We start from the raw sequence: 26,324 nt of genomic DNA, 5'->3' as shown, positions 1-26,324 counted from the left end.
CCAGTAGTCCCAGTAGCCCTGGGAGGGTAGAATCTTGGGCAGCCCCCATTTATCAAGCATTTGAGGAATTCCTCATGACTGTTTTGCCAGAGGTAGGAAGGAGGAGACCCTCCCCTCTGCTAATCCTTCTGTAGCTTTTCTTCTTCCTGGCAGCCTGCGAATTCCTGGGTTTACCTGGGCCGAAGGCACTGGGGAGAAGGAAAAGGTGACCTCCCTGCAGCCAGTGCTGGTCTCCTGCTTCTCGGCCCACCAGCGCTGGAGGCCAAACAGGAGGCAAGGCCGCGAGAGTGGGGAGCCAGCGCTGTCTGAAGTTGGCCAACCACCAACCCTAAGGAAGAGCCCAGGACTCGGTGTAAGGCCTGAGGGTAAGTCGGCTCTGGTGGGGCACAGATCCTGGAAGCCTTGGGGCTGGGCGTCCACACAGCAGGTCTTCTCAGACCTTCGGGAAAGCTGGACCCACCTGGGGTTCTGGTTCAAATGCAGATTCTGAGCAGAGCTGGGGTGGAGCCTGGGAGTCTGCATTTCTGGCAAGCTCCAGGTGCCGTGGCTGTTTCCTGCCCATAAACCCATAAACCAGCGAGGCCCGGAGGAACTGTGCTTCCCGGGGCTTCGAGGGGAACGGGCGGGGCCGGCAGCCCCTGTAGGGCTGCTGGCTTGAATCACCCGTTCCTCAGGATCCCAGGTTGGAAATGCCTTGTCTGGCCCTGGGGTGTCATATGTACTAATCCCGTGGGGGTGCTTAAATGTTCAACAAAGGTGTGGACTGGCCTGGGGGTGTGTGTTGATTTATAGCCTTTGCTGATAATGGTGATGCTCCCACCAAGGTCAATTGCAAACGATGTAGGGGAAATGGGCCTGGGTGGAAAAACCACGCATTCGCACAGCACACTTCCTGATTCCACAGGGCTCTGCCTTATACTGCCTTGGAGTTTACAGTTCTGCGAGTTGTAGATAACGATGCTAGCAGAAAATAATTTAGACACTAAACAAATGCTATCAGGGGAGGTTCCCTGACTGCCCGCCCTCTGTCCCTAGAAGCCACTTTAGATCCGTTTGCAGATTCCTTTCAACATTCCTGGTCTATAAATGGGTCTGCTCTCCGGATTCTTTTTGCCACCAGTTGTAACAGCTGCCTGGATCCCTCCATGATGAGTTAAAATCTTTAATACGTGCTTTTTTATTTGTACAAGAGTCATAATTTTAGGGGGGAAAAGTATGCTTGAAACTTACTAGCACGTCACTAGACCCAGAAAGACGTGCCGTAGCTGTTAGATCATTACAGACGTTTCAATATTCCCTTTATTAAAGTGAAATTCACAGAACATAAAATTAACCTTTGCAAAGTGTACAATTCAGCGGCATTTAGTACATTCACAGTGTTGTGTAACCACAACTCTATCTAGTTCTGAAACATTTCCATCCCCCCAAAGGAAATCCGACACCCATTAAGCAGTCCCTCTGCACTTCCCTCTCCCCCCGGCCCCTGGCAACCACCAATCTGCTTTCTGTCTCTATGGATTTACCTATTCGGGATTTCTCGACTAAATGGAATCGTGCAGTATGTGCCTTTTCGTGCCTGGCTTCTTTCACTTAGCACGGTGTTTTCGAGGCTCACGCACCACGTAGCAATACTTCTTTCCTTTTACAGCTGCATAATTCATTGTGCGTATATGTCCCTGTTTGCTTATCCATTCATCCATTGATGGACATTGGGGCTGACCCCACCTTCTGGCTCTCGTCAGTAGTGTTGCTATGAACATGTGTATACGTACATTTGCTTGAGTAGGTACTTTTCATTCTTTTGGGTATATATCTAGGCGTCGAATTGCCAAGTCACAATTCCGTGTTTTAACTTTTTTTTCTGCTTTGCCCAGCCCCTGCACCATGTTGCATCCCCACCGGCAGTGTTCCGAGCGGTCCAGCTTCTCCGCAGCCTTGCCTGCAGCACGAATGGAGCTCGAGGACTCGCTGCTGAGGGCAGTGAGCCAGTCACGAAAAGATACCGTATGATTCCACGTTTATGAAGTAACTGAAGCAGGCGGTCCATCGAAACAAAACGGCAAGTGGAGGTCGCCAGAGCTGGGTGGAGGGAGAGATGGGGAGTTGCTGTGTAGCAGACACAGCGCCTTAGTCCTGCAAAGTGAGAGAGTTCAGGAGATCACTTGCACAACAACGTGGATATACTTATCCACTAGCGAACTGTATACTAAAAATAGGAAACTTTGTTGGTTTTTTTATGAGAGTTCAAAACAAAGCTGTCTACCTAAGGTAATGTGTAACCAAGGGAGGCCACTTGGGTCCCCGAAGAGCCTCGTGACCCCTCTGGCTCTCATGCTTTCTGTCCATGGTTCTTGGGGTACACACCTGTTTGTCCATGTGCACTCTGATAAGCAAGGTCAAATTCTGCTCCTGGTAAGAACAGGGGAACCTTGTAAAGTCTCTGAGGGTTACTCCCCAGGCGTGTCAGAGCGTGATGGGCAGCCTCCCTGCCCTGGGGACGCCTGATAGCATCTCCGGCCAGATTCAATGTCCGAACTCCTAATTGGCCTAAGGTGCAAGAAAGTTAACTTGGATCAGGTGTGTGTTCTCTGCTGAGTTGAGTTCCGATGGCCTGATGGCCGGCCTAGATGGCGTGTGGTTGGCCCCACGGAGCACTAGGCTTGAAACGTCTTGTGTCAACAGACCGGACCCCCTCCACGTCCCCTCACTGCACCAGGAGCCCTGCCTCTGCAAAGCCAGTGCCCAAGGCACACCTGGATAGCTGCATGCACACTCGGACCTGTTAATTACTGCTTCCTTATCTAAACCTGAAATGGAGGTGACCCATTCTCTTCCCGCCCCTCCCTCTAACCAAGCAGTCCCGCATGCACACTGCACCTGGGTAGGCGGCCGCATTCCATCCCCCCTGAGGCACACGCAGGCATTTCTGCTGTAGCACTATGCACGTGTTCCTGGGGACCCCCACATTCTACTGTGTGGCACATAAAAATAACAGGGCTTCCAGGAAGAAAAGGGTTGGGGCAGACGCACTCAAATCCCACGCAATTTTTTAACCTAAACACAAAACCAAAAACAGTCCCCGGCCTGGGACGCCTGGGTGGCTCAGTTGGTTAGGTGTCTGCCTTCAGCTCAGGTCATGATCCCAGGATCCTGGGATTGAGTACCGCATCGGGCTCCTTGCTCGGTGGGGAGCCTGCTTCTCCCTCTGCCTGCTGCTCCCCCTCCTTGTGCTATCAAATAAATAAATAAAACCTTAAAAAAAAAAAAGCAGCAGCCTGGGTAAATCTCCACCGACGTTTGAGCCCAGCATTACAGGGGTTCAGTTTCTTCCTTACGACGAAGGTCCTGAGGGCACTTACTTCCGGGAGAGAGCTGTTTCATCAATTTAAAATCTGACTTTGGCTATTGTCGATTAAAAAAAATACGTGTGTGTGTGTGTGTATATATATATATATATATGGACGAAAATGTCTTCACAGCATTCTAAATGTGTTAGAGTCCCTCCCCGTTTTCTTGCATGTATTTTTCTTAACATGTGAAGGCCAGGTAGTCATCCTGGGGCTCGAAAAGCAGCCCACAGGGGAAGGGGCCCAAGCTCCTTCCATCTTGTGGCTTTGTCCTGTGTGGCCTCGATCTCGGAATCCAAGCTGGTGGCATCTGTATTCCAGGCAGCAGGATAGAGAAGCGGACAGAGAAGAGAGCAAGGTTCCTGGAAGCTACCACGTCGTGACACCTTTGCATTATATAGAGCTTTCTCCTATGTTCACGCCAACTGCAAGGACCATAGGGAAACTCAGTCTTTATTTTGGGCAGCCAGAGGTCCTTCCGCAAATTCTATTACTGTTGAAGAAGGACTGAGCAAATTGATTTGGGGATGGGTTGGGGGAGCTACAACAGTCTGTTCGAAAGGTTCCAGAACATTCCTAGCAGAGGTGAGACCAGCAGGGATCCAAAGTCCCAATATCATGGTCTCAAAACAGCCCAGGGATCTGCCAGCCAGCCTTCTGGTGCTAATTCCACATTTTAACATTTTTGTTCAATTTTCCTGTATGAACTTGTAATTCTGAAAAGCTTTGTTTTCAGAAAGATCATTTTGATTCCTTATCACCAGAGTAATATGGAAGTCCTCTTACTTCCCCTCCCCTCATCCTGTCAGTCACCACCTTTTGTCAGTTTTACAGCCTAAGTATTTCCCGGATGCATGGACTTCTCCAATCTCTTCTGCCACCCTCTGTGGGTCCTACAGCAAAGGAACAGCTCCCTCTCCCCTTCCTCAAATCCATGAATCTCTTGTTCCCTCCGCAGTTCTCCTCGAGGTAGCCCCCGTGAACTTGGAAAAACACAAATCTGATCACTTTCCAAAAGTCTTAATGCCTTCTCTCTGCTCCTAGGACAAATATCGAGCTCCTTACCGGGCGTGGTCTACAAATACTCAACGTAGCCTGGCCCGGCCTGCCCCATCAGCCTCCTCCCTGCACTCTTCCTGTCCCCTTTGTGCCCCTCAGCCGCACTGACCTTGCAGTTTCTCGATAGCATCACACTCCGGCCACAGGCCTTGGCACATTCTGTTCCTGTCTGGAAGGCTCTCTCCACCACCCCCTCCCCCCCCACCCCCTTTGCCTGGGTCAGCTCTTTCCGTCCTTCCTTCCCCTCTCGGCTCGAGCTCACATTTTGAGGAGCGCTTTCCCTGAGCAGCGCTCCAGCCCCATCTTTAGAGTTCTCATATATTTACAGATTCATCAAATGCATTGATGTGTTTGACCACACCGTGTCCTCAGCTAGGGTCCAAACTGCCTGAGGCAGAAGGCGGTTTTTATATTTGAACCCTGTTGCACTCCCCCCTCTCGGACAACAGTAGGCTCGGTAAATAACAAATGCAGGGGCGCCTGGGTGGCTCAGTCGGTTAAGCATCCGACCCGGCTTAGGTCGTGATCTCAGGATTGTGCAATGGAGCGGCTCGTCAGGCTCTGTACTCAGTGGGGAGTCTGCTTGAGGTTCTCTCTCTCCCTCAGCCCCTCCTCCCGCTCTCTCTCTCTCTCTCAAATAAATCTTTTAAAAAAACAAGAATAAATGTAAATATAAGCTAGGGTTAAAATCATCTGTGATCTCACATCCCAGAATAAACACTGTTGTCAGATTCTGATCCGTCTTCTGACATTGTGTGCTAACATTTACATTTAATGTTGGTAATAACACTGGGAGTTGACAGCTGGGACCCAAATGCTCATGCCAGAGTCCCCGGCCAGACTTTCTGTGTTGTGAGAGGTTAGAGAGGACCTGATCCGTGGCCCTCTTTGGGTCCTTCTCTCCCTCAATGATAAAATCCTAATACAGTTTCCCTGTGATGACCCAAACTGTGTGGAAGGTGGGGAAGAGCGTCGGGAGGGCCCTGCCAGGACCAAGTAGGGCTCTGCAACTGTCCACTTTTCTTTAAAAGGGATTCCTTGGCTCTCGGTAGATGCAGATTCAAAACACACGCAGTTTCTTGGAAACACTTGTACGTGATCCTGAGACACACCCCAGCCTGTCCTCGAGTCCATCAATGTTGTTCATCAGTGTCGTTTTAAACCACAAGGCAAAAACAGGCTTCAGTGGGCAGTTTCTTTTCCTAGCAGACTGGGGCTGGGCAGGGAGAGTGAGACGCAGAGGCCAGAGTCTGAGACACCCCCCAATCTCGGAGACTACTTACAGGGGTGGGGTGCAGGCAACACACCGCAAGTCAGCCTGCCAGGGGTGTACCTCCCACTGGAGGGCTGTTTCCCCATCTGAGGGCCCAGATCCCCCGAGCCCAAGGGCCCCCCCACGGGCCCAACGGCCGCCAGAGACCCAGGCTACTGGGCCTGGTCCTCGGGGTTGGGAGGGACCGAGCAGGGCCACACCACCTACAGGGGGTGCAGTCCCGAGCCCTTGGGCCCGTTCCCCAGTGCTCCCAGCAGCAGGTGCCCAGGCGAAGGGCTGGAGCCACTGGGCCCATGGCAGGTCTGCACCCCCTTGGCTGGCCATGCTGGGGGACTGGTGACACATGGCCGTGCCCGCTATGCCTGGGACCCACAGGAGCTAGGTCGGGCCTCACTCAGGCTGGGGAGGTCAGGTGCTGGGCAGGGAATCTTCCCCACCCTACCCCACCCCCAGCACAGAGGGGGCCGCGGGGGGGGAGCCCAGAGCATGACTCAGGACTGCCAACTGAGGCCAGTTCTTTTGTTTGCACAATCTGTGTCTTTCCTCTCACCCCCACCCCCCCACCTCAACTAAAGTACATTTTCTTTTTTTTTTTTTTTTTTTTAAANGGAACACAAGCAGGGGGAGTGGGAGAGGAAGAAGCAGGCTCATAGTGGAAGAGCCTGATGTGGGGCTCGATCCCGTAACGCCGGGATCACGCCCTGAGCCGAAGGCAGACGCTTAACCGCTGTGCCACCCAGGCGCCCCTAAAGTACATTTTCTTTGGAGAATTCTTCAAAACTGTTTAAAAGAATTGGGAACTTCTGGTCTTGCCAAACCTGCATTGGGCATTATGCTGTGACACAGAAGGAAGGGATAGGGAATGAGCTAGTGGGGGAAAATGGCCAATCCCCCCTTGTGAGGGGGGCATGGGGCCCCCCAACACACACACAAAGGCTCTTCATCACCCTCCTCACAGGCTCCTGTGTACAGGAGCCTGGTCACAATTCCCAAGCTTGCTACTGATGGAGGAACAGCACCCAGCACATAGTGGGCTCCCAGTTGATGGTTTATTTGGGAAAAGGAGGGGGGACACCTGGGTGGCTCCATTGGTGAAGCATCTGCCTTCGGCTCAGGTCATGATCCCAGGGTCCTGGGATTGAGCCCTGCACTGGGCTCCTTGCTCAGCAGAGAGCCTGCTTCTCCCTCTGCCTCTGCTGCTCCCCCTGCCTGTGCTCTCTCTCTCTCTCTCTCTCTCTCTGACAAAATCTTAAAAAAAAAAAAAATGGGGAAGGAGGGGGAAGAATGGCTGAATTAGTTGGATTTGTGCCACAGCAGTATGTCCTGTAAAGATGAAAGCCTGTGGGCCTTGCGGGACTCTGCTCTGGATTTTGGCCCCTTGACCCGGTGTGGCCCATGGTGGCTGGACACGTGCTGAGCACCGGAGGCGGGCCGTGGCCTGTTCATGCATGGCGGACCCAGGCCAACAGCCATGACTCACTTTCCCTGCTCTGGAGATAAAGGCATGTGAACCATTTACTGCCTTGACAGTAGCGATGATGACGCCTAAAGTCACCTCTTCAGCCCACTCAGTTCCTTACAAAGGAAAATAAGCTGTCTGAGCAAGAGTGGCATGGGTGTGTGAGCAAAAGCAGCCTCTCCGATTGGCTGCAGGCTTCCTGGCAGGGACCACTTCTGAGAAACCTCTAGTGACCCCAACTCTTGGCCTTGTGTTACCTGGTACGATGTGGGGCCAGTGGCGTTCCATGTGTTTGGGACAGAAATAACTCCTCCAGTCACTCATCACGAGCCCGACCAGTGGAGGCTCTCGCGGGGAGCGGATACCGCGGACCGTCCGATCAGGCAGGCGCCGTGCCTGCAGCCCTGGGGGGGGCGCCCGCTGGCTGAGCCAAACCCCAGACTTGGAATTTAAAAGAAGTGAAAGAAGACGCACCTCTGGACTCCTGAAAGGGTTATTCCCTCTGGGGCTGGCTGTAAAAAGGCTATTGGCTGTTACTTGGCGCGGCCAAAGTTCAGCCCGAATGTCTTCTCTTTCCATTCCGCGCGTTTGTTATTTTGGCTGAAAGGAAGTCGGCAGCGCTCGGCTCTTGCAGACCAAAGATGGAGCAACAGAATCCGAGCAAGAAGGAAGGGGTGAGTGGGCCTCCCAGGGCAGGAAGGAGCGTGGAGTGGCCTGCGGCCAGGGCCTGCTCGGTGTTGCCCGGGGCGGGAGAGGTGGGGGGCCCGTCCCCGGGAGCTCTGTGCAGGGGAGCGCCGTTGGAGGAACCTCAGAGTTCACTTGGACAGGGACTAGAGGACAGATTTAGGGACAGTTAGATTTTAGAGACCGGTCAGGGTTCGTTCTACCGGAACAGACTCGAGGAGTACTTGCAACCAAATGGAAGAGTCGCAAAGGGTTAAGTTGTCCCAAGTGCCTTCCCCAGAAAAGCTTGAGGAGAAGGGCTTCTGCAGCCAGCCACAAAACCCCTACACGTTGCTGGCGAGAGGCTCTTTGATGCGTGTTGATTTTGGCTTCGGAACATTTTCATTAGGTTTTTCGGCAAGTCACACGTCTCGGCCGGCGTGGAAAGAAGGTGGACGCATAAAAGACCATGCAAGGCTCGCATCTAAGTCACATCTATAGCAGACATTCCCAGCCTTTCAGATGAGAGGCTCCCTTGTTTTCGCGACAGATTTTTCTGGACCTCTTCCCTCCTACCCCAGTCCCCTCACTCACAGACTTTCAGCTGTACTTTGAGAGCCTCTTGATTGAGGAAAATGCATAATGACAGATCATACGAATGTATTACGAACACTTTTAAGGAATTTGCATTTTACGCGTCACGACTGCATTTGCTGATATTTGTGGAGGCAGAGGGACATCCGTGTGGAGATGATGGCTGACTCGGGCATGCCTGTGAGGCCATTACCGCAGACAGGTCAGGTCGAGAGCATGCCCTGTGGCTCCTAGGTTAAGAGCTGGTTTGGGAGGTAGCAGGACCTGGTTCCGTTCCTGCTCCATCCCGTTCTAGCTGTGGGAACTGGGGCATGTTATTCAACTGTTCGTGCCTCAGCTTTCTCACCTGTAAAATGGGAATAATAACCATACCACCTCATAGGGCCGCTGGACCAATTAAGTGAGATGATGCATGTGAATTATCTGGCCCGTAGTGGGTCCCCCGTGAATGTTACCGCTTTTGCTCACCCGTTAGAGCAGGGACCAGATGATTCTTGGCTTTGGGGGGCTGGCCTGAATATTGTAGGGTGTCTAGCAGCATCGCCGGTCCCTACTCATTCGAGGCATTCTTGTCCCGTGAGAATTAGGATTTTCAAGGTTACTGAGCAGCCTCACATGGATCTTGTCGGACTCTCAAGACAACTAAGAAAGTGTGAGACCACTCAAGTGGTAACCCCTCTGTTTTATAGAAAAGGGGCTGTGAGGTGACAAGAACTTAGGGGCTTGAGGGTCAGGAGAGACCCTCATCGGGTCTGTGCGCCCCCTCCCCGGGTGAGGCTGCAGGAAAACAGAAATGCCCCCGCGTGGTGGTCCCGAAAAGAAGCAATACATGTTGAGAGGATGTGATTAAACTGGTCACATGCCGCAGGATGGGCTGATCCTGGCTACCTGCCCCCTGGATTCTCCAAGGAGGGAAGCCCGTCCTCCAGTGGCAGGTGGGATGGAGGTTTCCCCTTCCTGGCTGCCTGAGGCCAGACCTGCCCCTTTGGACAAAAGCCAGGACACGTGCTGGGCTTCCTGGGATACATGCAAACAAAATGATTGCCATGGGGGCCGCCTGGAAGAATCTACAGGTGACCGAGTAAAGCCCGGGGTGGGGGGATTGAGGAGCAAAGGAAAAGTGGAGGGGTCTGGGAAGCCTGCAGAGAGCTGGGGCTGTGTGGGCTGATGGAGGGGGCCCCTCTCTCTGTCCCCCCATTGCCTGTGTGACCTTGGCCTCACTGGCCTCTGGATTCCTTACATGTCAAGAGAAATGACCAGAATCTGACCAATGCGCATCAAGGATTTTTCTGCTGAGAAAGAGGACTCTTGGCCTGGAGGGGGATGAAAATGAGCCAAGTGTTTTTAGAAAATGAAACCATAATTTTGGGGGGAGCCTTCACCAACAACACACCCAGCATCATGGGATAAGGAACTTCCCTTCTGGTGTGGTCGCTGTTGACGATGAGAGCAAGCCTGTGGGGAGCACCTACTATAAGCCAGGTGTGGCTGTAACGGGGTTTCACAAACGAACTTCGTTCATCACCTCAGTCCTGCGAGGGGGGCGTATCGTCCCCGTGTTACAGGTGTAGGTGCGGAGACACAGAGAAGTTCCGTAACTGGCCCAAGGCCACACAGCCAGCAGCAGGAGTGCAGGTCCCATCCCAGGCTCTTGGGCTGCCCCTCACCCCTCGCCACCGTGCTCGTCACCACCACGGCCACAAGACAAGGCACCTGTCCTGTCCCTCAGCAGCACCTAGGCCTCCCTTTCTGTTTATGAACTTTGGGATCGATAGTGTGAAAAAGCAACTCAGAGTTAATAATTCAGAAGAACTAACTTTTTTAGAGATGTTTGCATTCTCCTGGGAGATTCCGGACAGCGGGAATGGATTTAGGAAGCAGATTCCCGAAGGGAGCTGTTTGGGGCAGGGCTCCCTTCCCAGTAGCCTTGAATCACATCCAGTTGGAAGACGGGCCCTGAAGGCAGCTATTTAACAAGTCTCAGAATGTGCTCGGCGTTATGAAACAGGAAGCCAGTTTACTGTGGGCATGAGGGACGTGTGGTTTCTCCCAAAAGCATAGCTGAGTCACGGCTCCCCTTGGCCTCTGAGGAGACACCCCACCCCCTTCACGTCTGAAGGCCACTTGGCATTTTTACAAGTTGCTGGGAGACCTGGGCCGTTGCTCCCTCATACCCTAGTCCAACCCAGTACTTGATCTTTTTCTTTTCCCTCCTGGAAAGCCTTAAAAAAAAAAAAAAAAAGGAAGAAGAAAGCTTAAACTATGGCTTTCTCTTACATGCCTTTTTAAATATAGTACGTTTCCTGAGAGCATAACTCCCAGACCAAGAAAAGTATGCAATCTGGATAAAATACACAAACGTACACTCACAGTTGTGCGACCATCAGCACGGTGAAGTTTAGACCGTTCTCATCACCCCAAAAGAGCCCTGTGCCCCCTGGCAGTGGTCCACATCTCTCCCCAGCCCCGGCAACCACCCATCTCCCATCTGTCTCCATGGATTTGCACTTCTGGACCTTTCGCCAAGATGAAGGCAGACGAATGCTCCTCTGTGACTGACTGCTTTCACATAGCATGTTTTCAAGGTCCAGGCTCCGTGTAGCAAGTGTCAGTCCTTTGTTTTTCCTTCTGGTCAGATCATCTCCCACTGTCTGGATGCTCGGCCCCTGTTGATACGTTCGTCAGTTGATGGCCATTTGGATGGCTTCCCCCTTGGGGCTGATACGAATGCTGCTGCCGTGAACATTTACGTTTTTGCGCGCATGCGTTTTTGTTTCTCTTGGGTGGACCCCTCTGTGTGGAATCACTGGGTCGTATGGTGACTCTGTTGAACTTTGTGGGGAACTGCCAGACAGATTTCCAAAGTGACCGCATCACCCTATATTCCTGCCAGCGACAGGACAGGGTTCCAGTTTTCTCCTTGCTGACACTTTTTACTGTCTTACTGATTTTAGCCGTCCCCGTGAGTGAGAAGCAGTGTCTCACTGTAGCTTGGATGTGCATTTCCCTGATGGGATTCCAGGTCCTTCTATTGTACTCCCTCAGTGGTCCTCAGAGCCTTGCCCCCGCCTCAGCCTTGCCCCTCACCCGAGCCCCTGTTCTCTATCACTTCCGACCCCTCTTTTAAACCACTTCTGTGTTTTTTTCTTTGTAGAGCTCACTCCAGTTATAGCTAAACTATTAGATTATTACGTATTTTTTTTTAAATGGCNGTCACTTCCGACCCCTCTTTTAAACCACTTCTGTGTTTTTTTTCTTTGTAGAGCTCACTCCAGTTATAGCTAAACTATTAGATTATTACGTATTTTTTTTTAAATGGCCGCCTTCCCCATTGGACCATGACGTTGAGGGCGGCTGACGTGCTCACCAGACTGTAGGGTGGTGTTGGGACGAGAGTCAGCTCTCAACCACTATTTGTTTAATGAATGAAGGCATTTGGACCAGCACGGTCAGGGAGAGCCCACCCAGAATGTCTTCACTGTTTTGACAGAAGGTAACCCCTGACTCCTACGGGGCCGTAGAATGTGCCTGTGGCTCGAATTCAAGAGGAAGACAAAGCATAGACGTGAAGTTGCACGGTCGATGCTTAGAGACTCTGCAGCCTGAGTTCTTCCCGGTAGTGTTCACTGGGCTCTCGTAAAAGCAGTCCGGGGGTGGGCTGTCCGTGGTGCCTCGCGACATCCCGCGTTCTGGGGCACCGGCCAGCTCCCCCGCGGAACGCTGCTAAGGACTTCAAACCCGAGGACTCACCAAAGTAGAAAGTGGTCAGGAGTTGCACTTGGCGGTATGAGTGAAGCCTGTTGTGTTTCTAGTTAATCGTTTACCTGGAAGAGAATTAGAGGAGGAAAACTCTTTATCAGTTTTCTCCTTCCTTCCTTCCTTCCTTCCTTCCACAAAATCAAGCAATAGAACAGCCATAGCGAAGGGACTTTGTTGTGCTCTCCTCTGTATCCCCAGCACTTAGAACAATGCCGGGCTCACGGTGGGCGCTCCGTGTGCTGGAGTGAGTGAGTGAATGCCCAGAGCACTTCGGGTGGGAGCTCGGGCAGCCCTGTCCTGCATCTGGGATGGGGTGTGTGCCTGCATGTGCCTACTTGCTCCCCCCCACCACCTTTAGAAGTCACAGGGTAGCACGGCAGCAGCTCCAGAACCCACTTTCTCTCCTGGGCACCATTGCCCCCCACTTTGGTCACCTGCGCCCCTCGCTGGCCCCAGGGGATGGTGGGGTCTGAGCCCATGGCGCTTACCTTCCTTGCCAGAAACACCCTGCTGAGCTAACCATTTGTTAATTCCTGAGGTGCAGGGAGGAGAAGGGCGAGGGTTTGTTTAAGGGGGCTCCTTGCAGGTCTTGCCCCTGCCGCCTGGGGGTTAACCAGCGCGTGCTCTCCGGGGCACCGGGACAGGGCAGGATGGCCGTGGCTTCTCTGCCTGCCCGGCTCCTCACTCAGCTCTCCGCAGAGGCGCGGCCCAGAGGAAGACCTGAGGGCCTCGGCTGCCCCGGGGGAGCCCATGGCCCCTGGATGGAGCCTCCGTGGGAGCACATGGACGAGGGTGCTCTGGGGCAGCTTGTCCAGGCCCTGGTCAGTGATTCACCTCTGCAGCTCGACGCTTTCATAATTCAACCTTGCAGCAGCTCTGAGGGAGCGTGATGACCCTCCTTTTGAAGATCGGGAAAATGAGGATTCTAGCAATTAAGCTAGAAAGTGGCAGTGGGCAAGTGCAAGATGAAATCTGCAGGTTCTGGGCCCCTGGGTGGCTCAGTCGGTTGAGCCTCTGCCGTTGGCTCAGGTCGTGATCCCAGGGTGCTGGGATCGAGTCCCACGTCAGGCTCCCTGCTCAGTGGGGAGCCTGCTTCTCCCTCTGCTCCCCCTGCTTGTGCTCGCTCGTGCTCTGTCAAATAAATCAATAAATGAAATCTCCAAAAAAAAAAAAAAGAAAAGAAAAGAAATCTGTAGCTTCTAAGAGAAAAACTTTTTCCACTTTTATTTTTCTCCAGTTTTCCATGACTTTACTAATGGACTTCCCTCTTGTAAAATGAGTGTTCAATTTCCTCATGTGTCAAAGGGGGATATGATCACAGAACACACGTGTTTGCGTTCCCAGAAACCTGTATTTAAATATTTTCTCGCCATGCCTGTTACAGCAAAAGTCCAGCGGCTGAAGGAAGTTAATCAGTGGCCCTAAATAAACAATGACAATTGTTCCCATTTTCTCCTCTTTGATTTTTAGGGGAGTTGGTGTTTGAGGCAGGACCTGAGTGTGTTTGCCACTGTCAGCAAATACAGCCGCACGGTGGGAATGTTAGAGACGCATTTCGGACATTAGGTAGAGTGTTGGAGTGGGGGAGCCTTCCGTGTCTTTCTGACCCAGCGGTTCTCAGGGACGGCTGCCTCCCCCAACCAGGGGGACATTTAGCAATGTCTGGAGACACCTGGGTTGTCACAGGTAGGGATGGGTGGGCCCTGCGGGCATCCAGGACAGCCCCCCAGAGCAAAGAATTACCTGGCCCTACATGCTGAGGTCCAGGGAACCTGTTCTACCAGGTTAGGTGAGGAGAGGAAGGTTTCAAGATAGGGAGCGGTTGAAAGAGGACGGATCTTCAGATTTTCTTGCGTCCTTCTATAAGACTTCAGGATAAATCAGGAGTTCCTTGAACCCCAGTTGCTTCCTATGACCTAAGCCAGGATTTTTCCCCTCGCAGAGGCTGACACTCGTACTTGTACTGGCGACGCTGATAGCCGCCTTCGGGTCATCCTTCCAGTATGGGTACAACGTGTCCGCCGTTAACTCCCCTGCCGAGGTAGGTTGCTGGAGTGAGTGAGACGCAGCTCCCCACCCCGCAAACGGAGGGGGGTTGGAGCAGCCTGTGTCGGATGTGGCCCCCAGGGTGGCGGTATGTACGTACTGGAGCACACAGTGGGTCCTCCGGTCACGGAAGAGGGAAATAGCCACGAGACACACAGGGGCACAGGCCCAAGGGAATGACTTGCGGGCACAGGTTTATGGGGGTGAACCCAGTCCCCAGGCCTCAGCTGCTCATGGAGAGCCAGGCCTGGCCGTGCACACTGGGGCTGGCCTCGGGGGTGCGGGTGGGGGCTCTGTTTTCCAAAGCCTTGCACTCTCTAGAGGAGTTTGGAGGGTCAGGGGTCATCTAAAGGCCTGGAGGACTGGAGTTAGCAACGTCATGGCCAGGGTGCCTATCGGAGGCCTGGCAGTTCCCAAGTGGGGGTCCTTGCTAGCTGCTGTCCATACCACTTTGTCCCTTCTCCCTTGTTGCTGTGTGTGCCCAGGTCTTCCATCGGGGGGCCTAACAGCTCATGCTGTTCTTCCTGCAAAACCAGGTCAAGCTATTTTGGTGCTGTCTTCCTCTTTGTCCTCCAGCTCATGAAAGCATTTTATAACGAGACCTACTATGAACGCAACAATCACTACATCAAAGAGTTTTCCTTGACATTGCTGTGGTCTGTTACCGTGTCCATGTTCCCCTTCGGAGGCTTCATTGGATCCCTCTTGGTCGGCCCCTTGGTGAATAAATTTGGCAGGTAAGGCAAGAGGAATTTCCGCCTCCTGAAACTTCTAGACTCCGACCATTTCAAAACTAGGCTTAAAGCTGAAGTCTTTTTTGTTGTTGCTGTTGTTGGTAAAACTAGGTAATAACCGCTGCAATGATTTCTGTTTTCTAATACGGTCTTAAGAAGACCAGATGTTGACCAAGTGTCCAGGGATGGAAGCAGGATCTCAGGCCTAGAGGTGGGTGTGGTGGGTCTCAGGCTCTGGGGGCAGATCCAGAAAGAGCAGAGCGTACTTCACAGGTCAGGACTCGCTCCCTCTCTCTGTTCTCTTGCCTTGCAGGTATATTCCTTACCAAAACCAAAACAAGTTCTTTCCTCTTTTTTTTTTTTTTGCCTTTAAGAGTCAAACACCAGATAACACAGCCAGGATGTCAGGCCCAATGTAGATCACAGCACCGTGTCCTTGAACTCTGCCTCCCAAACAAACACAAACTCACTACTCTGTTCTTTCCCCTTGGGATCAAGTAATATGCAAAATTCAGCCCAAATTAAATGACTGTAAAACTCTGAAATGGCTGAGATCAATGTCAGGCACTCTAGTGTGAAGCCGTGTGGCCGCAGGGTGACTCTCACTATGGGTGTTGTGAACGCCAAGGGCAGGGCTTCTATCTTTGCCCCTAATTCTAGAGATTATGTATTTGATTCCAAAAAAGGTCCTTAAGACATCACACTCCCTTGTGTAAATTCCTTGGGCGTGAGAGAGCGGCCTTGTTATGAGCGGTATTTAAGAGCTCCTCCCCACCAGCCCCTTGCCTTGTCGAACGAGCACATGGAGGGAAGGTAAAGTCAAATCGTCTTCTCGGCCACAGATCTCGTTAGCTCGAGAGTCAAGGTCAGAACCCAGCCCCTTCTGCAGTATTTTTCAAAAAAGTTCTGAGATTAGAAACATACAACCTCAGCTTTGGGACCTAAGATCCTGAGGTCTTCCTGAGAGGTTGTGCTGAACTCAGCAGTTCTCCCTGCCCGCCAGAACACCATTCAAGTCACAGATCTGCAGGCCAGGTCTCCTTGAGTGAAGGACTTCGGTCCACGTTGGTCCATTTGGCCCACAGATGGAGGAGACAGTTGCTTGTCCAGCTGTCTGCCTGAGAATGTGATAAATGCTATTCAGTTGTTTGTGGTTTTCGTAAGGATCTGTTCCTTATATAACAGTAGCAACTAACAATTTATTGATGGGTTCCTATGTGCCAGGCTCTATCCTGAACTTGGGTTTTTAGGGTTTTTTAGGGTTTTTAATTCCTCCAATCCATACAACAGCCCCATCCCCTTTTTCAAAATGGGAAAGCAAAGCATAGATAGACGCTGTCACTTAGCCAAGATTATACAGCTGGGAGGAAATTCCATCTCTGAGCCTGTCCAAGCAACACTGCTGTATCAGGCGAGTATCTTCTTGATCTGTTGCTTTATTGCTTAATCACACACACATAGTATCTTTTTCATGCAAGATGTTTACATGTTCAAGCGGTCGACTTAACTCTCATTTATGGTTTTTGCTTTTTGTGTCTGAAGACAGCCTTCCCTACCTACCTGGAGTCTCAAGGGTAATCTTCTATAATTTAAAAAATAATGTTACAGTTTTGTTTTCCCAGACAGTTCTGGCCATTTTATGTTGTAGGGTGTTTTAACATGGAAAGACTTTTCTATATGCTGTTGAATTCAAGTTGCTAATATTTCATGTACGATTTTTCCATCTATGTGGATCAGTGAGGTTGGCCCTATACATTTCTTCTCGCGTCCTTAACATAATCTGGTTTGAAGATTACACTAACATCATGTGAGTTGGCGATTTCAAAAACGCTGGAGTGTATCGTAGTATGTGGCTCTTTCCCTCTGCTCCCCACCGCCGAAGCGCTCTGCACTGTGGTCATTTCCATCGGCTTCCACAGAGAACATGCCCCCCCCTCCAGGCTGTGCACTTGACCTCTATCAGGTGAACATCTGTTCAATGAACGAGTGAATCCCTTGCCCAGACTAACGGACATTTTGTCCTCTGCAGGAAAGGAACTTTGCTGTTCAACAACATCTTCTCCATTGTACCCGCCATCCTGATGGGGTGCAGCGAGGTCGCCCGGTCGTTTGAGATGATCATTGTGTCCAGACTTTTGGTGGGCATCTGTGCAGGTAAATGGGCTACGCTGTGCTTCCGCTCTGTAACTTAGGGTACTCGAGGAGGAGGGGCAGGCGCCGGGGTCTGGACCATTCTGGGACCGCTGAAGCACGCAGCCTCGCGGAGGCTGCCCTGCCTCGGCCCTGAACTAGACCCTGGAGCCCACGCGTCAGTCTCAGGGGCGTTCGGGGGCGGACGTCCCTGTGCTGCTTCGCAAAGAGAACCGTGTGTGAAAGACAGAAACACAGTCCCGTGCACAGACGCGCCTCCGGCTGGTCCTGCATCTCCGTGTTCTCGTGACCGCGGGCGGCGGGCGCGTGCGCCATGAGCCTGACTAGTGAGCAGCGCTTTCTTTACCTAGACGGAGTAGACAGTGTCGTGTGCAGTGACGATAAGGGTCGTCTTCTGGAACTTTTGCTTCGGTTATTTATACGTGTATGAAAATCAGGTTGCCGTGTAAAACGTGTTTCTGTGTTTTTTACCGTGCGTCGCGGTTGAAAAGCGTGACGAACAATCTAACGGACGAATCTGCGTAACGAGCGCAGCCTCTCAGCTTCTGTAGGGAACGTGAAGTGTGCAAAGGGCTTTTCAGGGGTCCTCTTTCACTTCCTCCTCCATGGCCCACCTGCTGCACAGAGAAAGGCCTGGCTGGGGTCTCTCGCCTCATAAGCCCCAGCGCTGCTTTGCAAACCCTCCAAAGCTGTTCTCAGGGGCCACGCTTTGGTGGTTGTCGGAAGCTCCCCCATAATCGCTTCAGACCGAAGAGATGGGGTTAAAGCCGTGCTCACCACCTTCCCCCGACTCGGCCTTCTTCTGTAAACTGTATAGGGCTGGTGGGGGCGAGCGGGGCACCCACTCTCGGGGCCGTGCGCCTTCTGGGTGGGCACCCAGGGTGAGCGCCCCCCAAATGCTGCATCCTGGGTGCCTTGCCAGCAGCCCCGCACCCGGCCCTGGCCGTGCCAGCAGCTCTCATTTTCTCCTTCTAGTCACGGGGCTAGGGATGAGCCGATGAGCCGATGATCCAGCTGGATGTCAGCAAGGGGGGCACAGCAAGGAGCCTGGTGTTAGGGGAAATGGCGAGGAATGGCGGGGCCGAGAGAAGAGGAGGAAATTAAGACCCCTGAAGAGAGAAGAGGTCCTGTCAAGGAGGGAGTCCCGGGCCCCGTGACAAGCTTCCCTCGTACTGCTTTCCCTGAGAGTGCTGGATGGGCCTCTGCCTCGGCCCCTGAGCCCCGAGGGGGCCTGGCCCCCCTCCCCCTGCAGCGGGGCTGGGCTGATGAAACAGGGATGACTCTGGAAGGTGCCAGTCATGGGCAGGTGCCAGCAGGCAACAGGAAAATATTAGGCTCCAATAGATAACAAATCACAAAACCCCCAACCTTTACTCTTAAATAGGCATGACTTTTAAGTCATCAAACGTTTTGGCCTCAGGCCCTTGTTACACTCTTAAAATTATTGAGGGCTCCAGAGAGCTTTTGGCTCATGTGGATCGTATTGGTCAATATTTACCATCTAGAAATTGCAGCCAAGGAGCGCCTGGGAGGCTCAGCTGGTTAAGCATCTGCCTTCGGCTCAGGTCATGATCCCAGGGTCCTGGGATCAAGCCCTGCATGGAGGGGGGTGGTCCCTGCTCAGCGGGGAGCCTGCTTCTGCCTTTCCCTCTGCTCTTGCCTGCCCTGCTCATGCTTTCTCTCACAAATAAATAAATAAAAATCTAGCAAAAAAGAAAAAAAAAAGAAATTGCAACCAAGTAATGTTCATTGAATTCATTTAAATGGCAACAAGAAGCCCATTACATGTCTTTATGAAAAGGGCTGTATATTCTAAAACAAATACAACTTAGAAGAGTGACATTGCTTTACATTTTTGCAAATCTCCTTACTGTCTGGCTTCAGAGAAGACGGCTGGCTTCTCAGCCCTGCTTCTGCATTCCGCTGGCTGTGGTAGCACGTGACATGTAGCCTCTCGAACGCTCCACTCTGCTCATGAGAGGAGAATGAACAGGAGCTATCTCGGGATTGTTGGAAAATGCTTTTGATCCCACAGGCCCTGAACAGGCGTCAGGAGTTCCCCAGGTCCGCAGATCCCATTTGGACCCGAGGTCATAATCCGTTTGCAGTTAATTCTTTCACACGGCTCCAGAAAAAGTCAGGAAGGTGGGAGAGCCAGCAGTATGCGGCTCAGACATCCCCAAAAAGAAGGGAACAGCTGCTCTGCCGAAGGGGCTACGGGGACAAAGCGGGTGCAGGGACAGACAGCGGGACTTGAGATGCTCAGTTCACTGGCTCACCGATAGTCAATGCGTGTGGTAAGAACGCCAAGCGCTTTGACCGAAGGGATTTCCAAGGTAAAAGCCATTTTCTCCGACTCTGTCTGAACAGGCCAGCTGGGGATAGCCCAGTGGAGTTGCTTTTAAGTCAGAACAGAGATTGCTTCCCACCAGCACGAAGGTCCCCCCGTCTCTTCCCAAACCTCCTGGTGTTTGCCTCTTCGATTTTTGTCCCTAATCAAGTCAAGTCCTTGCTGCTGAGTGGTGACCACGGAGCCTGCCCCTCGAGGGCCCCTGCTTCCTCCCAGGCCTCTGGGCACTGGGCCTGCGGGATCCCTCCCGACACCCCACCAGACTTCTCTGGGCTGCTGCAAAGCCTGCCCCTCTTTGCCCTGACAACTGGGAAGAACTGGTGTGAATGAACAGTGAGCCTCTCTTAAAACACTAAGCAGATATCCTTGGGCAGAATCACCAAGCTTGAACCCTTGGCTCTCAGAAGGTTCCCTCCTATCTGGACCCCATCCAATACCCACCCGCTGCCAGCAGCTCCTGCCTCCACGTGCCCCACACTGTTCCCCTCGGCCTCCCTGTGGCCGGGGCCTCCCCTCAGACCATGTATCCATGAGCCCCAGCCTGACTCCTGACTGCAAGGTCGATACTCGGCCTAGTGACGGCCCTCCTGACCTCCGTCCAGGACTCTCAGCCTCTTACTGGATGTTGGGGAGAATTACATGGGATGATCTATGTGAAAATACTTCGGAGCCTGTAAGATCAAGCTCCACCGACTCTTCCTTGCTCCAGTAAGACGAGAAAACTGAAAGGTTTAAATAGTGGGGACTCAGAAGTGGCAGTTATTCCACGGTGCGTGTTTACGCTTGTAATGCTCACTGGGAAATGGATCTCGTGCGTCCGTGTCTGTGTGGACATCCGTGCGTGTTGGTTACGTAATACGCCTTCTCAGGTGAAGCTGGTGGACAGCGGTCCTTGGCCCCATATGAACAGCTTCTCCCAAGGAGCCAGAGAGGAGAAGGTGCCAGACCACACCTGGGCTTTTCTTCCCTGACACCAAGCCGGTTAGGAGGGCAGCCCAGGGGTCAGGCTGCGTGTATCCCCCGCCCCTGGCAACACGAGTTGAAAAGCCAGGCTGCTTGTCTATGAACTTCCTTGGCTCGGACTATTCTTTCTTTCCTTACAGTTTAAAGGATAAAGAATTAAAAGAGGTGTTCGCCGTTTTGAGACAAAAGTTTCAGCCCAGCGGATGCGATTGCTGGATAAAAATGAGTGTGTTTGAAGACACAGTTTGTCCCTGCCAGACTCATGTTTCCTGATGGTGTTTTTACTTCAATCCCCTGCCAGGCCTGTCTTCCAATGTTGTCCCCATGTACCTGGGGGAGCTGGCCCCCAAGAACCTGAGGGGGGCCCTCGGGGTGGTCCCTCAGGTCTTCATCACCGTCGGCATCCTCGTGGCTCAGATTTTCGGCCTTCGGAGCCTCCTCGCAAACAAAGAAGGTAAGCCCCGGCCGCGTCCAGACCCCCGCCCTCCCGCGGCTCCGACTGGATGTTTCTGTGAGCTGGTCTTTGCTCTCCAGTCGGCTGGCCGGCCTGGCCATGCTGCCCTGGCCCCTCGGTGCTCACTCAGCGTTTGCACACAATGGGCCCTGAATTAGTTGGCAGGACCGTGTAGCTGACATTTTCCGGTCCCTCCGAGGACACGGATGAAGGGGCTTTAGAGCGAGTGAGCCGCAAGAGCTGTTGCCTGACCTTCTCTTGGCTTGCTCGCTGGCTGTCCACACAGGGGCCCGGGGCGTGTCTATGACGGCCACCAGTGCGCCAGGCTCCGGGCTTGAGGCTTCCTGCCACCTCCTCACTTGAGCCTTCCAGCAACACTGCTGGTTGAGGGGAGGGGGGCTCTGTGATCATCCCATTCCATAGGCCAGGAAAGGGGGGCCCCCTGGGGGTCAGGGGTTGAGCCGCAGGGCCGGTACCCATTCTAGACCCTAACTCTGGAGCTGCACCACCCTCCTGGAGAGCCCTAGCCTGGCACATACTAGGTGCACAGTAACTGGTAACAGCCCCTGCTTCTGCGTGACCCCCCCCCCCCCCAGTCTCAGGTCTCAAACCTCTGAAAGGGAAATCACCATTAATAGTCACACCAGCCAGAACGTGCTGATTATGGGCCAGGCACCAAGTCTTCATATTAATTCCATTCAATCCCCCCAACAACCTTCAAAAGCAGATACTGTTTATTATACCCATTTTACAGATGTGGAACCTAAGGCATATAGAGGTTGGATAACACGTCCAAGGTTTCATTAGGGCGCACATCCAGGTGGCTTGAACCAAGGTCCATGTTAAGCAACCACTGTCCCCCTTTCAATCACCCTCGGAAGGAGCAAGGACCAGGGGTTAAGGGGCTGAGTTCCTGTGTCCAAGGGAGGGCCCCTAAATGACCCGCAGGACGCAGGGCAATCTACAGAGCCCTGGTGTCCATGCCGTGCTTGCTGGCATGCAGTAGGGAGTGACTGGTTCTGCCCAGTGAGGGAGGCCTCCGAGAGGGCCTAGGGCCTGGACGGGGGTGGGGGGTGGGGAGCAGGACCAGCGTTCCAGACACGCTCACGGAGCCAGAAACGCAGAAGTTGTGTGTCCACAAATGTTGTGTGAACTGCATTTTCCATCCTTTTTTGAGACTGTTTCACTCCTGGTGCCCTTCCTCTGGGCAGTGTGTGGAGGGCAGGGATTTGGCCTTAGGCATCTCTGAATCTCCAGCACAAGTCCTGGCATGTAACAGGTGCTCGAGAACAAGGAAGGGAGGAAGCCCAGAAGAGAGGGCAGGAGGCAGGCAGCCATGGTGCAGAGGATGTGAAGAAGTCTGACAATCTTCTTAGAAAGATTGCAGCGGGGTCTCTGGATTTGGCAGTTCGGGGTCTCCAAGAAGAGTTTCCATGTAGGGGTTGGGGTGGGGGCCGGAGCCAGACGGCAGTGGCCCAAGTTGGCAGTGGCCCTGCTGTTGGCTGTGCAGGGGGATGGATTCAGGACCAAGGGAAGCCTGCATTTGCAGGTGTGCGGTGGGCTTGGTCCTGGCACCTGCCTCATGATGTGGCTGGTGGGGAAGTGAGTTAACGCACGAAGAGCGGTTAGAGTGGTGCCTGGCACACGGGCATCCACCGTCGTCACTGACTGCCAGCCCTGGGAGAAGGGGGGAGAGGCAGGGCATTAACAGCTCCTAGAAGGAGCCTGAACTACTCATCACTCACTGGACCATTGTTATGCGAAATAACACGCAGAAGGAAGAGCGCATAAAACATAAACGTATGTACATTCGCTCCACCCGAAATCAAACACCAGTGTTTGATCTGGATGCAGGTCCAAACTAGAGCCGTGCCCGTGCTCCCGGCGGCTTTCTGCGTGCCCCCAGCCGTGGCCTGCCCACCCCCACCGTGCCGACATTTATCATCCCAGCCTCGCGTCTCTCTATAGTTCACCACCTTTTGCAAAGATTGAGTTCATGTGCTGTTTCTGGCCTTCACCCCGTTGGACCACATGGTGTGGGCTGCTGCCCCCAGCATCGGGTTTCTGCGACTGGCCCCCGTCATGGTTGGCTTCCGTTTCAATGTAATATAGGATTCTGTTTTGTGAATGCACCATGCTTCGTGTATCCATTCTGCCACTGTGGACATTTACCTTGTTTGTGGTTTTCATTTCCGTGGTCACCGCGGCTCAGACCGGTCCTGTTCAGGTGTTCCAGTGGCCCTGGCAGAGTCCTGAGCGTGGGAGGGGGTCCAGTGTCACCAGCTCTGTGTCCAGCCCTTAAGGACACCAGTCCGGGGCAGAGCAGAGGGCTGGGACCCCGGGGAGGTGGCGGTTGGAGGGGCTGAGGCCAGCTCTCACGTGGGCGCTGGCTTCCCCGCAGGCTGGCCCGTCCTCCTCGGGCTGACCGGGATCCCGGCGGCTCTGCAGCTGCTCTTCTTGCCCTTCTTCCCCGAGAGCCCCCGGTACCTGCTGATTCAAAAGAAAGACGAAGCAGCTGCCAGAAATGGTAAGGCTCTCCTGTGCGGGGGGCAGGGGACAGAGGCCGCGGCGTCTGGGCGCCGGGAAGTTGGGGACCCCTGAGCCGACCCCCGGCTCCCCTCCCTTAGCGCTGAAGAGGCTGCGCGGCTGGGACGACGTGGACGCGGAGATGGAGGAGATCCGGCAGGAGGACGAGGCGGAGAGGGCCGCTGGCTTCGTCTCCGTGCTGAAGCTGTTCAGCATGAGGTCCCTGCGGTGGCAGGTCATCTCCATCATCGTCCTCATGGGTGGCCAGCAGCTGTCGGGAGTGAACGCGGTACGGGGGCGCCGGGGCGGGGGGGGACGGGCGGGAGGTGTCCCCGCGGGGGTGGCGGTGCCACGGGCGCTGCCCCAAGGGCCCCACCAGCCTCTGGGGTACCTTCCAGATCTACTACTATGCAGACCAGATCTACCTGAGCGCGGGGGTGAACGATCACGACGTCCAGTATGTGACAGCGGGCACCGGGGCTGTCAATGTGCTGATGACCGTCTGTGCCGTGAGTCTCGGACAGCCGCCACGGACGGAGGGCATCTTGGGGGGGGGGGTCCTAGCTGAGGAAAGAGCTGGGTCTGAGCTGCCTCTCGGCCTCCTCATCTCCAGCCTCTGGCTTTTGTTGGATGACAGACAGCCTGTCTCTCGCGAGGGGCAGCCTATGCAACCCCCCCCCAAGATGGGGACCCCTGCCCCTGACTCTGGAAGCTTCCACTGTGTGAAGTGGCTCTTCCCCAGCATGTGACATTTGGGGTTGCTACCCGTGCCAGGAGCACATGGGACCCCTGGCCTGGGCAGGGTGGCGGCAGCTGGGGGGCACACAGCCCGCCCGCTTCTCCTCACAGCCGCCCCTTCGGAAGGGGGAGTGTGGGACCCATGGGGCCTTCCTGTGAAGGCAGCTTTAGGCAGGGGTACGGCCTCCTGTCTGGCGGGGCTCCTGACCCTCCCTCCTCGACCTTTGCCCCCCGACAGGTGTTCGTGGTGGAGCTCTTGGGCCGGAGGGTCCTGCTGCTCCTGGGTTTCTCCGTCTGCTTCACGGCCTGCTGCGTGCTGACGGCCGCGCTGGCCCTGCAGGTAAGGAAGGGGGGCTTGTGTTACGTCCACCCTGGCGCCCTCGCTGGCATTACAAGCAAAATTACAAACAAGAAGACCAGAATGATCTTTTAGCAGCTACGCTGACTCAGATGCCTGGGGACCATCTGCAGCCCCCTGTCACCCCCATCCTGAAGCAGCCCGCTGCCCCGCGAACGGCTGATTTTCTGGGGGCATCCGGATGGTGCTGCCCGTCAGAGGAGCCAGGAGCCCTCCTTCCCCAGCCCTGGCAGCACGCCTGGCCGTCCGGGGACCGAGGTTCCCGACGTTCCCCATCCCTGGTTGTCCCTGCTTTGCCGGCGGTGGTCCCACCCTGTTGTCTCCCCGCAGGACACAATATCCTGGATGCCTTACGTCAGCATCACCTGCGTCATCGCCTACGTCATAGGACACGCCCTTGGGCCCAGTACGTACCCCAGCGCGGGCTCCGTCCTTTCCTGGTCTCCTCTCCTACACCGTCAGGCCCAGAAACCTCTGTCCCCCGGAGCGGCTCCTTGGAGGGCTGGGTGCAGCCCCCAAACAGCTTCTCCCCTACCTTCCTATCGCTAAGGGGTTTGGACAGAGCGTGATTAGAGTGAAGGCAGTAAGGCAGCCTCGACTGCGTGGGTTGAAATGGGCTGTGTGGTTGGCGTAGAGATCCTTGCGGGTAGTCACAGACCCATTGTAGGGACATTGCAGGGTGTCACCTGTAGTGCCCCATTCTTGCTGTTGTCTTCTCGCTCTGCTTCTCCACCATCCCAGGAATCCCAGAGACACACTGCCCCTTGGGCCCGATGCCTCAGGCCCCCTGATACAGCAGGGGCTCCAGGACCCTTCGGGGGCTTAGCCACTTCCAGAGGGGCAGCTGTTCCTCCTCTCCCACTCTGCCCCTCCCCCAGGTCCCATCCCCGCGCTGCTCATCACCGAGATCTTCCTGCAGTCCTCCCGGCCGTCTGCCTTCATGGTGGGGGGAAGCGTCCACTGGCTGTCCAACTTTACCGTGGGCTTGATCTTCCCGTTCATCCAAGTGAGTGCACCCGGGGGGCCCTGCATGCGCAAGTCCTCAAGAGATAGAGGGAGAACCTTTTCGAGAAAGTGAACCCTGATCCCTCCGCACAGGCGGGCCTCGGGCCGTACAGCTTCGTCATTTTTGCTGTGATTTGTCTCCTCACCACCGTCTACATCTTCCTGGTTGTCCCCGAGACCAAGGCCAAGACATTCGTGGAGATCAATCAGATTTTCACCAAGATGAATAAGGTGTCAGAGGTGCACCCGGAGAAGGAGGAACTGAAGGACTTTCCACTGTCTGCTTCGGGGCAGTAACTCGAGAAGGGGAGCCTGCGAAGTGGGTCTGCACGGAGCTTCCCTCCTGGGCTTTCTTCCTGACTGACAGGTGTCTGGACACATCCGAAACTAGGACCAGCCCGGGGTGGAGCGCAGGCCCTGCTAGGACTGTCCACGGGCTTCTGTGCTGTCTCTCTCCAGACTGACCCACCTCCCACCCTGCCTCGCAGTGCACAGGCGCCCCTCTCCGTGCGGGTTCGCCGTTGGGTGGCTCCTGTAACACCAGCTCTTACGACAAATATGACTATGGTGGCCGGATGGAAGGAACCCCATCTGGCCAGAGAAATGAACTCTTCCGCAATCCCACGGGTCTGCTCCGGACCGGAGGCGTTCCTCCTCTTGCGAGATCCATCTCCGGAAATACCAGCCCTGGAAAGTGTGATGTCCCAAGTAATGATGTCTAAGAGGCTGGAGCAGGTCCCTGTGGAGACGTTAACGGAGTCAGAGATTATTAATCGTGAATTGTATTGCTGGAGGACAATGGCGTTGCCTCTGTATGCTCAATAAAACACGTATGATCCCGTCCC

The 26,324-nt window shown here is 54.1% G+C and overlaps 1 protein-coding gene and 1 long non-coding RNA gene across 2 annotated transcripts; one reads left to right on the top strand and one right to left on the bottom strand.

Moving 5' to 3' along the window:
- Positions 1-1,281: 1,281 nt before the first annotated feature.
- On the bottom strand, positions 1,282-7,518 carry LOC117804349. The gene is made up of 2 exons (XR_004628690.1): positions 7,396-7,518; positions 1,282-2,133 (listed from the first exon to the last, which is right to left on the bottom strand). It is a non-coding gene; the product is annotated as an uncharacterized LOC117804349 (long non-coding RNA).
- Positions 7,218-26,324, top strand: LOC100478578 (solute carrier family 2, facilitated glucose transporter member 5). The gene is made up of 12 exons (XM_002918684.4): positions 7,218-7,812; positions 14,097-14,195; positions 14,777-14,937; positions 16,964-17,088; positions 20,700-20,852; positions 23,254-23,379; positions 23,480-23,667; positions 23,777-23,887; positions 24,355-24,456; positions 24,805-24,880; positions 25,353-25,480; positions 25,573-26,324. The coding sequence occupies exons 1-12, from the start codon at positions 7,780-7,782 to the stop codon at positions 25,774-25,776; spliced, it is 1,506 nt and encodes a 501-aa protein (XP_002918730.1). The 5' UTR covers positions 7,218-7,779; the 3' UTR covers positions 25,777-26,324.

Source organism: Ailuropoda melanoleuca, chromosome 11, assembly GCF_002007445.2.
Source record: "Ailuropoda melanoleuca isolate Jingjing chromosome 11, ASM200744v2, whole genome shotgun sequence".
Lineage (NCBI taxonomy): Eukaryota > Metazoa > Chordata > Mammalia > Carnivora > Ursidae > Ailuropoda > Ailuropoda melanoleuca.
The sequence above is the reverse complement of the archived record's forward strand: the minus strand, read 5'-3'. Positions and strand labels throughout refer to the sequence as shown.